We start from the raw sequence: 12739 nt of genomic DNA, 5'->3' as shown, positions 1-12739 counted from the left end.
ACATGATTATATACCGACCTGTCTTCCGATTTTATAGTTCAAAAATAACCTAATCAAACATGCTGTATATAAATCATCACAATAAAAAATAAAAATAAAACCGGGACCAAATCCCAGAATATCATAGCAGAGTCAAACAAAGTCACTCCCAAATCTCTTTATCCCCTAAAGATCAATAATTAAAAAAATGGTAAAAAGGAAAAAAAGAAAAAAATCAAAAACAAGAATCGCACGTTGAGATACTTAGATGATACTAGAAGTCTAGAACTGAATCAACGCCGCAGCCAGATGGCGATCACCCCGTATTAGTATTCTTTCCTTGTTTCTTTGCTTTGCTTGGCCTAGGGTTTGTGGGATTGGGATTCGGCATCGTCGGCCATGGACGGCGTGCCCTCGACGCCGGGGAAGTTCAAGACCGATAAGCCTTATCACCAGCGTCTCCTCCTCCAGCGCTGGATCCACAACCACCGCCCCGCCTTCTGGGTTCTCATCGCCCTCTCCCTTCTCGCCATCGTGCTACTCTTCTCCCCACGCTCTTCCTCCCCCTTGATTTCTTCTCGCCGCCACCTCTCCACCTCCACCCTCGCCCCCTGGGGCGGCCCCGACTGGGAGAAGCGCGTCCGGGCCTCCGCCCGCGTCCGTCCCTCCTCCTCCCGCCGCTCCATTTCCGTCCTCGTTACCGGCGCTGCCGGCTTCGTTGGAAGTCATGCCTCCCTCGCCCTAAAGCGCCGCGGCGATGGCGTCCTTGGCCTTGATAACTTCAACGACTACTACGACACTTCCCTGAAACGTTCCCGCCAAACCCTCCTCGATCGCGCGGGCGTCTTCGTCGTCGAGGGCGACATCAATGATCCTGATCTCCTCCGCAAGCTTTTCGACGTCGTCCCTTTCACTCATGTCCTCCATCTCGCCGCACAGGCCGGCGTCCGCTACGCCCTCCGCGATCCCGCATCCTACGTCCGCTCCAACGTTGCTGGCCTCGTCTCCATTCTTGAAGCCGCCCGCTCCGCCTCCCCTCAGCCTGCCATAGTCTGGGCCTCTTCCTCGTCCGTCTACGGCCTCAATTCCAAAGTACCCTTTTCGGAATCCGACCGTACCGACCGCCCTGCCTCCCTCTATGCCGCTACTAAGAAAGCCGGTGAGGAGATCACTCATGCCTACAACCACATTTACGGCCTCTCCATCACCGGCCTCCGATTCTTCACTGTCTACGGCCCTTGGGGCCGTCCTGACATGGCATACTTCTTCTTCACCAAAGACATCCTCCGTGGCAAGCCCATCTCCGTCTACGAGGGCCCCAATCACACCAATGTCGCTCGCGACTTCACCTACATCGACGACGTCGTTAATGGTTGCCTTGCTGCCCTCGACACCGCTCAGAAAAGCACTGGTACCGGCGGGAAGAAACGCGGTCCGGCGCAGCTACGCCTTTACAATCTTGGCAATACCACGCCAGTGTCCGTCGGAGAGCTGGTAGGGATTCTCGAGCGGCTACTCAAAGTGAAAGCTATCCGAAAGGTGATGAAGATGCCAAGGAATGGGGACGTGCAGTTCACCCATGCCAATATCAGCCTCGCACAGAGGGAGCTCGGCTACCGGCCCTCCACCGACCTTGAAACGGGGCTCAAGAAGTTCGTTCGCTGGTACCTAGACTACTACTACTCTCGATCATCCTCTCTGCAAAAGAAATTCTCCAGCATTGGTGGCCGGTTGACATCCTCATGAACAGGGTCAGTTGCTCTTACTCAACCTTCTCTTCAAAATTCCAATTCTTGAGTTCTTTTAATTCTTGGATTTTTAGTCTATTGGTTCCCTTCATTTGAGGAGAATGGATTGATTGTTACTTTATTAGTCCCTGCATGCTGCTTCATTTCCAGGACAACTTTGTTGATTCAGGGAAGGGAAAATGCACACATTATTTGTTTTATCTTTAGGCATTTCAAATTTCTTTCTTTCTTTCTTTTTGGTGTTCTAGATATTTGTGTCATTGTGACATAGCTCTCCTCTGATGCTTTCAGTTATATTGTGGACATCCCTGATGTAAATAAACCATAATTGCATGATTATATGGTGACTTGAAGTTTCAGTGACTAAAATTCAATATACCATCTGGTTTTTTTCTGGTTCTTGGCATTCTTTGTCTTGGCTGTTAATTTCTTCTCTTCACTGTTCCAGGGATTGAATCATATGACTATAATTTCTTAATGACTTTGTGCATTGGATATTATAAGCATCATGAGGGAGTCATATATTAATTAATTTTTTACATGGTACACTGCCTGCAAAATTTAAGGAAGATCATCTCTTGACTGTGAACAGAATTTTATATTGGACAGAGTTTAGAAGGTCTTTAATGTTTTCAAAATCTGATATTTTGGATATCTGATTTCTATCTGAAATTTAAGAGCTATTTGTGTTCTTATTTTGCCATTCTGTTTAGTATTTTGAGATGCTGTAACTAAGGAGGTTAGAGTTGATTTACATCCTATGATGTTTATGAAGATGCCGCCAAATGTCTTATATTTATGCTATATGTTGCTATAACAACTGAATATTCTCTAGAAATTGGCGTGAAACCTTTTTCCTTTTGCTAGGTATTATTTCACCTTCCTTTCTTTCTTTTTTATTCCTTTTTTTAATTACTAAGTTTTAACTCGCGGTTTTTGAGGTGCATTTTGTTACTATTGCGGTATTCTTCTTTGAGAGGCTATTAAGTTGGCTTATTGTGAATGATCATTGTGAATGATCAGTGTGTTTTTTAAAGCCAAAGTTTTATTGTAAAATATTTAGCTTTTAATGTTTTTTTAAGAGTTTAATTCTGCTCTTTATTTTGCTCCAAACTTTATATTAATATTTTCTTAAATTATAGTACAATTTTATCATTTAAATTTTTTTAATTAATCAATCGTTTTACCATGAATAATTAAGAACTTAACGAGATAATTGACAAATTTTTCCCCAGATTTGTTTTCCTTATTGCATATTAGTACAGCAAAAGGGTGATGATGGTTCCGCTAATGCACGTTAGCGCGTATAACTATGAAACTCAGCGAGTCTAGATAAGCATTGATACCAGTGCTTTTAAGGTATCCCGAGTAATGTTATTGAATATGAAATTCCAAGCCAATCATCAACTTGTAACGTGGGAACGCTTAATGTTGCCTCAAGTCCTTCAATCCGTGCACTAAACTAAATTTTAAAAAAAAAAGAACAAATAATGTTAAAGTGGTGGAATAAACAAATAAACATTAGAAAAGAATGCATAAATAATTGATAAAAGAATGCATGAAGTTGTGGTGAACCTCTTGAATCAATGCAGTGAGTGCATAATTAATGCTTTTGGTGCAATCAATCAAAAAGATGTCAACAAACAACTAAACATGACTTCAACTCGCACACCAAATTCAGTAGTTGAACTGACTCTGCATCACCTCTTCAAGGGTATTTTGGTCTACTGGTTAATGGAGTATCTACAACATCTTTTCTAAATACGTATGAATAAAGCGAAAATGAAAAATTAAGTGACTTGTAAGATTGTTTGTTGAAGAAAAGCCATTAATATCATGGATTACAAAAGAAGCTAATGAGAAATGAGGTGCAAAAGTCAAACAGTTAGCTAATCAAATGCAGGCATTTTGCATTGAGAGTTTGAATGAAACTAATTAATGCTGGATAACATTGGACCCAAACTCCAATAAGAGATCTTACTTACTTTCAAGGTATGAACCATAAAGCTGGCATTCCTGATTCAATGGCATGTTTCTGTCAAAGGTATGAATATAGATATTATATCAATTATCGTATCAGTTTAAAAAATAGATCTTGTGCCATGAATGATGAATCACATATTAGCCGGACAACTTACAACTATTACCCAATCGGTTTTTGAGAATCTCCGCCACCAAAAAAAAAAAAACTTTAAAAGGTTTTAAGCTGATAACTTTTTATTCAAAATTGCAGGCACCTGGTATATGTCTCTGAAGGAGCTGTCAATAATGTTTAACAAGAAAATGACATATTGATATGAACCCTGAATCTCCTGTAATACAGTTAATTTGTTAAGCAAATTATGACTATATAATTCAAAATATAAACCAAGATCAGCAACATTGTTCCAACTCAAATTCATGGCAGAAAGAATTGCCTATGAAACACAAGCTTCCACATAGTTACATGCTTTCAAACGACCATCAAAGGTTTCCAAAGGATGCATAGGGTAGCAAAATACAAGTGCAAAGCAAGGAAAAGAGTTGGTGCATGCACCAAAAGAGGTGTAGTCTCAAGTTTCATGAGATACAATCTCACATTGCTCAAGAGCTGCTCATCCAACTTGCTTGATCCAGACCCTGAAGGTTCAGATTGATCAGTTTCATCGCAATCGTCATGACCAAGGCTTCCCCTGTCCTCTTGAGGATCATCAAAACCACCTCCACCATTCGTCTCATTTGCAGAATTCCCGGCATTACCATTCTTTGATATATCTTGCAAAGAGCCCGGATTTGGTTCAACTCCGACATGCCTCAAATGTAGCTGTTGCAAAAATTTTCGGCCGAACATTGCAAGCTTACAGTAATTCTTTTACAACTTAAGTAATATATATATATACATATACATAAATATAAATATAAAACTCAGTTACCTGAAGATGTAGGTTAACCTCATCAGAGCGTGAAAGGAATGGGAAGTCTCCCCCGGTCTTCAAGATTGCTCGTCTTGCACCAAGGTATCTTTCGGTAACTTGATCTTTGAGTTGCTGTGGTATAGCACAGTAATCATTTGTCTGCGAGAAGATATGTCATAATAGCCAGTTAAGCACATAAAATAAATAAATAAATAAACAAAATAAAACAAAAACATGCAGAGGAAAAAAAAAAAATCCAAGCAACACATGAAAAGTATTTGGATATTTCATTTACTAAGCAGATCAACCATAAGATACCGGCTGCACAGTTTGGGGAATAAAATGAAGTATTCTTAGAAAACACGTTTGAGTGTATATTACAAATAAAAACTACATATTAGAGAATCATGATTATTCACCTAATCTATCCAATACAGTATAATTGATATAATGCAGAATTCTTGCTATGCCAATTGTGATTTACCCGAAATACACATTCGTTATAGTGTTTGACAAGGTGGGAAATGTAATTCCTGCTGTGTACAATGTTGCCATAGACCGTCTTATTTGTCAACTGTAACATGCTACTTCCAAATCTAAAATCAAACATACACACATAAAAGAATACCTGAAAAGTACTTTGTTTACTATACTGACAATTACAGATTTCTTCAACACCATCAAGTATAAAAGACTCATTGGATAGCATCCACCATATACACCAATGGCATAAGTTACTTAGATGTCTAAAGCACCATATCACGAATTTGGTTACCAAGATGGTCTACCAAAAGAAAATTTATAGACAGGACACCATGTTTAACATTTTTTCAAACCAGAAATAAAAGCATTTCCAAGACAATTGCAACAAACTTTTTTATAAAAAAGAACAGAAAAAGGACAAGGCATTAAATCTTGAGAACATACATCCATTAATGTGATAAAAGAATCTGAGAGTAAGAGACGGGTAACAGCTACAGCATTGGCATTCAATGTTAACCTTGAAGACAAGTCCTCAACAGACAATCGCTCAACCTGTACATTGAAAAGATAAGTAGTATTACTGTTAACATCAGTTTGTAGGCGTATAAATATTTCAGTCTGAAAAAGAACATCAGTTTTAGCAGTATCAGAGTGATAAACCATTTGAACAATGATAAAATGACTCAACATTCTTGCTTCACTTGAGAAAATTTTAAAAGTAGTTTAAAAAATATTGAGGCAACATGAAACATTCAAATAGGCCTAATATGAGTTGTGTCCATTCCTGCTCCAATCAGCACAAAGTTCTATTTGGTTATTGATTGCTTGCTTGGCTTGTAGCAACCAATAAATTTTTTTTTAAAGGAAACATAAAAAAGAAATCCTTCAGTAAAGACAGCTACTCTTTATACTGATTTGTTGTGGGTTATACAAGTTCCATATTATATTTACTGTGTGTCAGCTCATAAAATAAAATTATGCCTTGAAAGGTAAAAGCGGAAGAAACATGAAATCAGAACAAGCCTTGAACATCTTCTGATGACAAGATACATGTCAAGCCACTATGGGATTCTTTATGCAAAAAGAAGCGCTGCATATACCTGACCAACGACAAAGTCAATAGAGTCTGCAATGAATGGTTCATGGGGACCATCACGAATCCCACTCAAGATGTAGCGCTTAAGTAGAAATGAAGGCGTCCAACTAAGACTAAGAAGTAAAAAAATCAGATAATGAGTTTGCTGACATTAAATGACAATTACATACTTCATGTAAACAAAAATTCTCTTAATTTCTCAGTTATAAACAAATTATCACATACATAGTATGGTACTAAAAGCCAGTTTGTTTGAAATGCATGATCTGTGTTAAAAACTGATAAATGTAACTCATTCAACGGCAATGATTTAGTGAACAATGAATTTGCATTGCAGTGGAAGACAATTGTCTCACAAATTTGTGCCATTCGATCACATAGCACAGGTATAAACGACTGGTACTGTCTGTCAAATTTGACACCAGCAAACCGTCATTTATGCACATCTCTACTTGATATCATTACCATATAAATACAAAGGATTAGATATGCACGTGTTCAGGAATATATTCACTAACACCCATGTTTGTGTGCTTGAGGCAGTAAGTATAACATGCTTGGTTGAGAATTTTCCGTAAGCCTTCTACAAGGAGCCATCTAAGTTTAAAAATATTGTGGGCTGAGCAGCTCAAATCTGTGTATAATAGAATTATCTTAATCCCTTTAATTTACAGTTGACCATCACGGCAACACATATGTTCTCCTAAGGTTTCGACTCTTCTTCTCAAGGTAGCATATTCTAGGGAAAAAAAACCCTATCCATTAATTTACCTAGGCATTAACAAGAGATCATATTGGCATGGATTTTTAGAACTCCAAATCATATCTATATTACAGCCAAAGAATAGAAAGTTGAGAATACATACACGGGGGCCCATGGCATGGAAGCTGAAAACTTATGAGTCTCCAAAAATGTGTTTGATAGAACTAATGATTTCACCCTCCGAGGGCGATGTTGAGCAAAGAGTTGTGCTAGGAATCCTCCAAGAGATGTTCCATAGAGGTGTACCTGCCAATTAAGATTGCTCAATCTACTTACCATTGGTTGAAATAACGCAAGAAGATAAAACCTGGTATTAAACTATCTTGTAGATGGTATACAATGTGAATGAAACAACAAATTACTCACAACATGCTTCAGTTAAAAAATTATGAAGATGTTTTTAAAATTGTATATATCAAGCAATTTGGTGTTAAAGGGTTGAAACACAATTTGTGAATAACCTATGCTTCTGAACAAAGAACCTCAGCGTAAATCCTAAATGAATTCTTTCAAATCTATGTTTATGAGGTATAACATATAGATGAAGTCTACCACTGGGAGTCCAAAATTGTAATGAGCTATACTCGTCTCAAAAAAAAAAAATATATTAGGAAATAGATACCAAGGATTCGGTGAGCTGATCAGTATAGTCATCATCACCTTTTTAAAATCTCTAATTCAGATGATCACTCTTGCCTTATGTTAGAACAAGTTTCTAATATTGAATGAACATTATCCAAGACCTATGCTATATAAAACAACATTTGCTCTCTCCCAATTAGAAACATCTGATGCCACAGAAAAATGTTCTCATTATGGTATGGAACTGAGTGCTTTCCAGACTCTTATGAGAGCATAATGAGCCCAAATTCATTTGTTTCTTCACGAAAAATCAGTAAAGTTAAAATTAAAAACACAAGGGAAATAAAAAGAAAGAATGGAGTTTCCTTACATAGTAAATGTTGATAGTATCTAAGAACTTCTCAAATGCATGAACCCACTCATGGTAATTCCAAACACATGGTATATCAATAGAGATCACTCGATAACCCTGCAAATAGTTAATTTTAATCAGTCAGGAGTGGCAAATCTTGTAGCAAGTAAAATGTAGAGGGAAAATAAAAGATGGACAATGCCGGACATTGAATGATTAAAAAGAATAGGTTGAAACTTACATTGCACACTTCCAAGCATAAACACACCGAGTACATAAATCGTTTTCTTTTTTAAATAAAATCAAACAACCACATAAACCGGAAGTCCACTCCAAACAACAGATTCTTTGCCATCCCATACAAGTTGGCCATAAACAAAACTTTAGAATTCATGTTATAGATTCACTTTTCTCATGTTCTACAGCTAGAACTCAACTATAAATATATGGCAGAAATTGACAATTTCCCACCAAAACACAACTTAATTCCAATTACTTCAATGATGAGCAAAGTTTCAAAAATCATTACATGCAACAACCTTCCAAATTACTGTCATATGTATTGAAACCAGTTTCTCTTGCCAAATTTCACTCACGAAATCTATCAGCAGCAGAAATTAGTGACCTCAGAGCCACTTTTTTACACTTTGCAAGAAGCAAGATGACAGATTCCAAGTTCGTTTACAATCATAATATCTGAAAGTAATCCATAATATTTACTGATCAAGCAGAAACTAATGACATTTTTTTAAGAGAAAAACAACAATATATAAATATATGTGTGTATATATAATAAGCATTAGCACCTTCATGGATAGGCACATTATCTGTTTGTAGTAGACATCAGCATTTCCAGCTATTCCAGGAATGCAGACAAGAGGAGATACCGTCTTAGGTCCAAAATCATAGTATTTCCATTGTTTAGCTCCAATCTGTAAAGAATTTATGCCTCTAAACATCACAATAAAGAGAGAAAAAAAAATTCCGATTATGTTGGCCCACTAAAAGCAAGTAACAATATCACCATTCAACGTTATCTACTTAAAAATCTAGTTTTGAGTCTTCAAGACAAATCAGCAGAGTTCAATCAATGAACAAATTAATCCAATAAATGATCAACAACTGAAAATCAAGATCTCCTAAAAGAATTCAACTGAGAAACTCAGACATCTCCATTCAAAACCTCAACATCAATTGAATTATTGAAGAATCGCAAATGCAACTTCCATACCGTGATCTTCTGGACGGGGACCAGGGATTTGAAGTGAACGTAATCGCCGGGCGACGACAAGATACCTTTCATCTCTCTCTCTCTCTCTCTCTCTCTCTCTCTCTCTCTCTCTCTCGAGCCCAAACCACGACTGTTCTCCCTTCAAGCAAGCACGGTTTGCGGGAAGAAACCAGCGATGAGCACATCGCCAGGCGAGATGGGTTATAACTTTTTTAAGGGCCAGGTAGACAAGGATTTATTTTGGGAATAATAGTTTATTAGTGTCAATAGGTTTTTTTTGAGCTACTGGCTATTGATTTCTAATTTTTATTATATATATATATTATAAAATTGCTTTTAAACTGATAATGTGTTGGTAGGTTCATATGGTGGTACTCAGATATTAGTAAAATTATTATTAAAGAATTTAAAATTTATAAGATTTAATATCTGATACGAGCTCTTATTAGAAAGTCTAGGCCTCAGTAGGTAGCTTTTACTGTTTAGAAATTACTGATGGATTAGAACTAAATCATAGGGTATATATAAGTTCAAAAAAAAACATAGGGTATATGTTAATATGTTAATAAAATGTTGTTAATTTTTGTATATGTTATTGTTAATTATTTTATCTCTTTGCATGATGATTGGATAGACTGGCATCCACTCTGGTTGATTTGCAACGCAAGATCCAAGAAAGAAGAACAAATGAAAAGGCCACAAACAGACCATGTTCCTGGGGACTAACTTGTCGCCTGTTATGCATACATTGCGCCTTTCTATCATTAGATTTGACTGTATTGATACTAATAAAATAATAAATTTTTAATTCAAACATCCCTGGGTTGCTTATCACCATCGAACGATGTTGATAATCATATTAACAAAAGCATGATAATACGAAATTTCATTAACCAAACCGGACCTCGGAGTTAAAATATCTTCATACATGTCTGAAACTTGTGTTCAATACTTGATACTGGACGGACACAGAGTCCAGTAATAACGAGATGATATCAAACAATTTACAATGATGCTCTTGTGCAAAAGAGCAATGAGCTTCATCAAATTTCACTTGATACTGGACACGAGAGTCCGGTAATAAAGTGAAGCCAGCCCAGTCATCAATCACAACTATCCATCCAATATTGCCTGGCAATTAGCAAGACAGCCTAAAATGAAAAAAAAAAAAAAAACACCCATTTGCTACATGCTAATATCTTCCCAGACAGACACATGCCGAGTACTATTATCAAATAAACACAGAATTTCATAAACAAACCCTAAAGCATGCTCAAACATGACAGTTAACCTAGGCAAACTTAAAATCAAAATGGAATTACAAAAGCCACAGGAATTCACTGTTTGTACTAACAGAACCTAAATACAAATAGGTAATTAAGCCAATATTGAGACAACAGGCTTAGATAGGAATTGCATTTATAAATTCATCTCTTTCCACCTTCCGCATTTTCTGTTTAAAGGCAAACAACAACAAAGTGCAAAATAATGTCATAGATATTAAAATGTGAAAGGCTATGAATGAACCAAAAGGATTACATACATTTCGATTTCCAAAAAACCAAAGAAGAAAAAGAAATAGAGCACAACTGTCATTCTCTAATACACCAAGCTTCTTATAAGAATTATCAATGAACTGTTTCTGTTGTCCTAGAACATCTAATTATTAGTGCATCACGGAGTTAGCTCAAAAGACATCAACTAAAAGGGTCTGGCATGATGTTAGGTTTTTTAAGAGTTATGCAACTCACATTCAATCGGCAGATGGCTTAATCATCTATCTTAAAAAATGAAATCACACAACTACCATGGGTAAAAATTTGCAATATGATTAAAAGATTTAAATCATTGATTTCACAAAAATCTATTTGTCTAATGCATAATCCTTTCAGTACAGGATGAAGCTTTACATACTGACCTTAATTTGAGGTGCTTACTTGCTAAAAAAATAAAAGAAAAAGAAAATTGCTTCCACAAACATACCTGACAATGCATATACCAACATAAAATTTGAAATTGCATGCATGTTCGCAATAGCCACAGTTTTTAGCAAGAATAGCATAGGGTTAGAATTCAGTTGCTTGTTGCACTGAAAAGAACAATACACAAAGGCTGTTTTAGCATCCCCCCACCCCCCCTGACTGCCACCGTCCTATACATCCACCACCACAGTGACTGTGATATCGGGTTTCCCTTTTACCCTTCCCATTTAACATTTTAAAATCCGGAAAAACATACCAGTTGTCCACCTTTCTGACATCAAGTTATCTTTCAGAAGTAAACAAAACAACTAAACAACTTATCTTTCACCTTCCCATCTATCATTTTTAAAATCCTGAAAAATGAACCAGGTGTACACCTTTCTAATTTAAAGTTATTTTCAGAAGAAGGGAAACTAAACAACTAGTTCTTCCTTCCCTCTCATGCAACAAAGCAAATAATGAAATTGATGTCTCCTGTTTGCATCATAATCTAAGACCATAACAGTATCCCTTGATATCCTAATTCATAGTAGCCTATCCTACTCTTAATCATCACCAAATATATAGATAATTCTTTGAAGAAAGAAAAGGAAGACCTTGCCGAATTCAAAAATAGCTAAAAATTTTAATTACCGCCTAGGAATTCCCCGGCCAACATAATTTCTGAGCCGCATTCCTCCATTATACCTTGCTGCTTTCTTATCCTTGTAACATTTTGACAAAATTAAGGAATTCCCGTCAATTCAAACAAAGGTCAGCGAGAGCTATTCTCACCATAAAAATGAAAAGAGTATTTGATTTTTTTTTTTTTTTTAAGTGCATAAGACATAAGTGTCAACAGGATTTCTACACCTATTCACACATCTAAATCCCAGCACTTGATGTTTTCAGGAATAATAAGGTTTCAATGGCCTCAATCCAACCTAAAAACTAAAACTTTTAAATGGCCGCATGCTGGTCAGAGATTCATATGCGTAAAATCAACACAAGAATCAAAAACAAATATGCCTAAAAACACAAAGATCTATCTGAATTTAAGAAAAAATGAACCCTAAATCAGAAGATAAAATCTACAGCAGCATCAGGAATCATACGATCAAACCTGAATAAAAGGCCTAGGGTTCATTTGGCAACCATTCGGACAATGAAATCCTCGTAGCGGATGTTGCCATCCGGCGAGACATCGACCTCACGGATCCATTCGTCGAACTCGGCAGGCTCGAGCTTCTCACCGATGCTGGTCAGGACGTGGCGGAGGTCAGAGACGGAGATATAGCCGGTTCCTTCCTTGTCGAGGACCTTGAAGGCGTCACGGAGCTGGCGGTCAAAGGGCTCAAGGCGGAAATGGCGTCGCATGATGTCGAGGAAGCGGGGGAAGTCGAAGGGCCCGGTCAAGCCCTCAACAGCAATGATCTCCTTCAGCTGCGCCTGGGTAGGGTTCCCGCCGAGGGAACGCATGAGAATCCCCAGCTCCGACGCGGCGATCTTGCCGTCGCCGTCGGTGTCGAAGAGGGAGAAGGCCTCCCGCATTTTGGCCACCTGGTCTTCCGTCAGCTCCTTCCCCATTTTGCTCTCCTTCGCTTGCGTTCCCGTGAGGAATGGAATGAAATTTGAATTCGGGTTCCTTGG

At 37.6% G+C, this 12739-nt stretch overlaps 3 protein-coding genes across 8 annotated transcripts; 1 reads left to right on the top strand and 2 right to left on the bottom strand.

Annotated features, from left to right (window-relative positions):
* Window positions 1-238: 238 nt before the first annotated feature.
* LOC120258532 (UDP-glucuronate 4-epimerase 3-like) lies at window positions 239-9780 on the top strand. Of its 4 annotated transcripts, none has more exons than XM_039265982.1 (2): window positions 239-1730; window positions 9763-9780. In XM_039265982.1, the coding sequence occupies exon 1, from the start codon at window positions 379-381 to the stop codon at window positions 1723-1725; it is 1347 nt and encodes a 448-aa protein (XP_039121916.1). In that variant the 5' UTR covers window positions 239-378; the 3' UTR covers window positions 1726-1730; window positions 9763-9780. The 4 variants fall into 4 exon arrangements, with proteins under 4 accessions (XP_039121916.1, XP_039121913.1, XP_039121915.1 ...); XM_039265979.1 differs by lacking the exon at window positions 9763-9780 and adding an exon at window positions 3961-3978; XM_039265981.1 differs by lacking the exon at window positions 9763-9780 and adding an exon at window positions 2176-2193.
* Window positions 4055-9375, bottom strand: LOC120258533 (maspardin-like). 2 transcript variants are annotated; one of them, XM_039265983.1, is made up of 8 exons: window positions 9129-9375; window positions 8704-8829; window positions 7916-8014; window positions 7067-7209; window positions 6205-6313; window positions 5549-5656; window positions 4640-4780; window positions 4055-4530 (listed from the first exon to the last, which is right to left on the bottom strand). In XM_039265983.1, the coding sequence occupies exons 1-8, from the start codon at window positions 9198-9200 to the stop codon at window positions 4180-4182; spliced, it is 1149 nt and encodes a 382-aa protein (XP_039121917.1). In that variant the 5' UTR covers window positions 9201-9375; the 3' UTR covers window positions 4055-4179. The 2 variants fall into 2 exon arrangements, with proteins under 2 accessions (XP_039121917.1, XP_039121918.1); XM_039265984.1 differs by having other exon boundaries at window positions 8704-8848; window positions 9129-9373.
* Window positions 9781-10036: 256 nt separating the features above from the next.
* LOC120259387 (probable calcium-binding protein CML7) lies at window positions 10037-12739 on the bottom strand. Of its 2 annotated transcripts, none has more exons than XM_039266980.1 (2): window positions 12213-12739; window positions 10037-10259 (listed from the first exon to the last, which is right to left on the bottom strand). In XM_039266980.1, exon 1 carries the CDS (start codon window positions 12674-12676, stop codon window positions 12233-12235), a length of 444 nt encoding a protein of 147 aa, XP_039122914.1. In that variant the 5' UTR covers window positions 12677-12739; the 3' UTR covers window positions 10037-10259; window positions 12213-12232. The 2 variants fall into 2 exon arrangements, with proteins under 2 accessions (XP_039122914.1, XP_039122913.1); XM_039266979.1 differs by lacking the exon at window positions 10037-10259 and adding an exon at window positions 10357-10581.

Source organism: Dioscorea cayenensis, chromosome 4 (assembly GCF_009730915.1).
Source record: "Dioscorea cayenensis subsp. rotundata cultivar TDr96_F1 chromosome 4, TDr96_F1_v2_PseudoChromosome.rev07_lg8_w22 25.fasta, whole genome shotgun sequence".
Lineage (NCBI taxonomy): Eukaryota > Viridiplantae > Streptophyta > Magnoliopsida > Dioscoreales > Dioscoreaceae > Dioscorea > Dioscorea cayenensis.
Note: the sequence above shows the minus strand (reverse complement) of the source record. Positions and strands in the feature narration are given on the sequence as shown.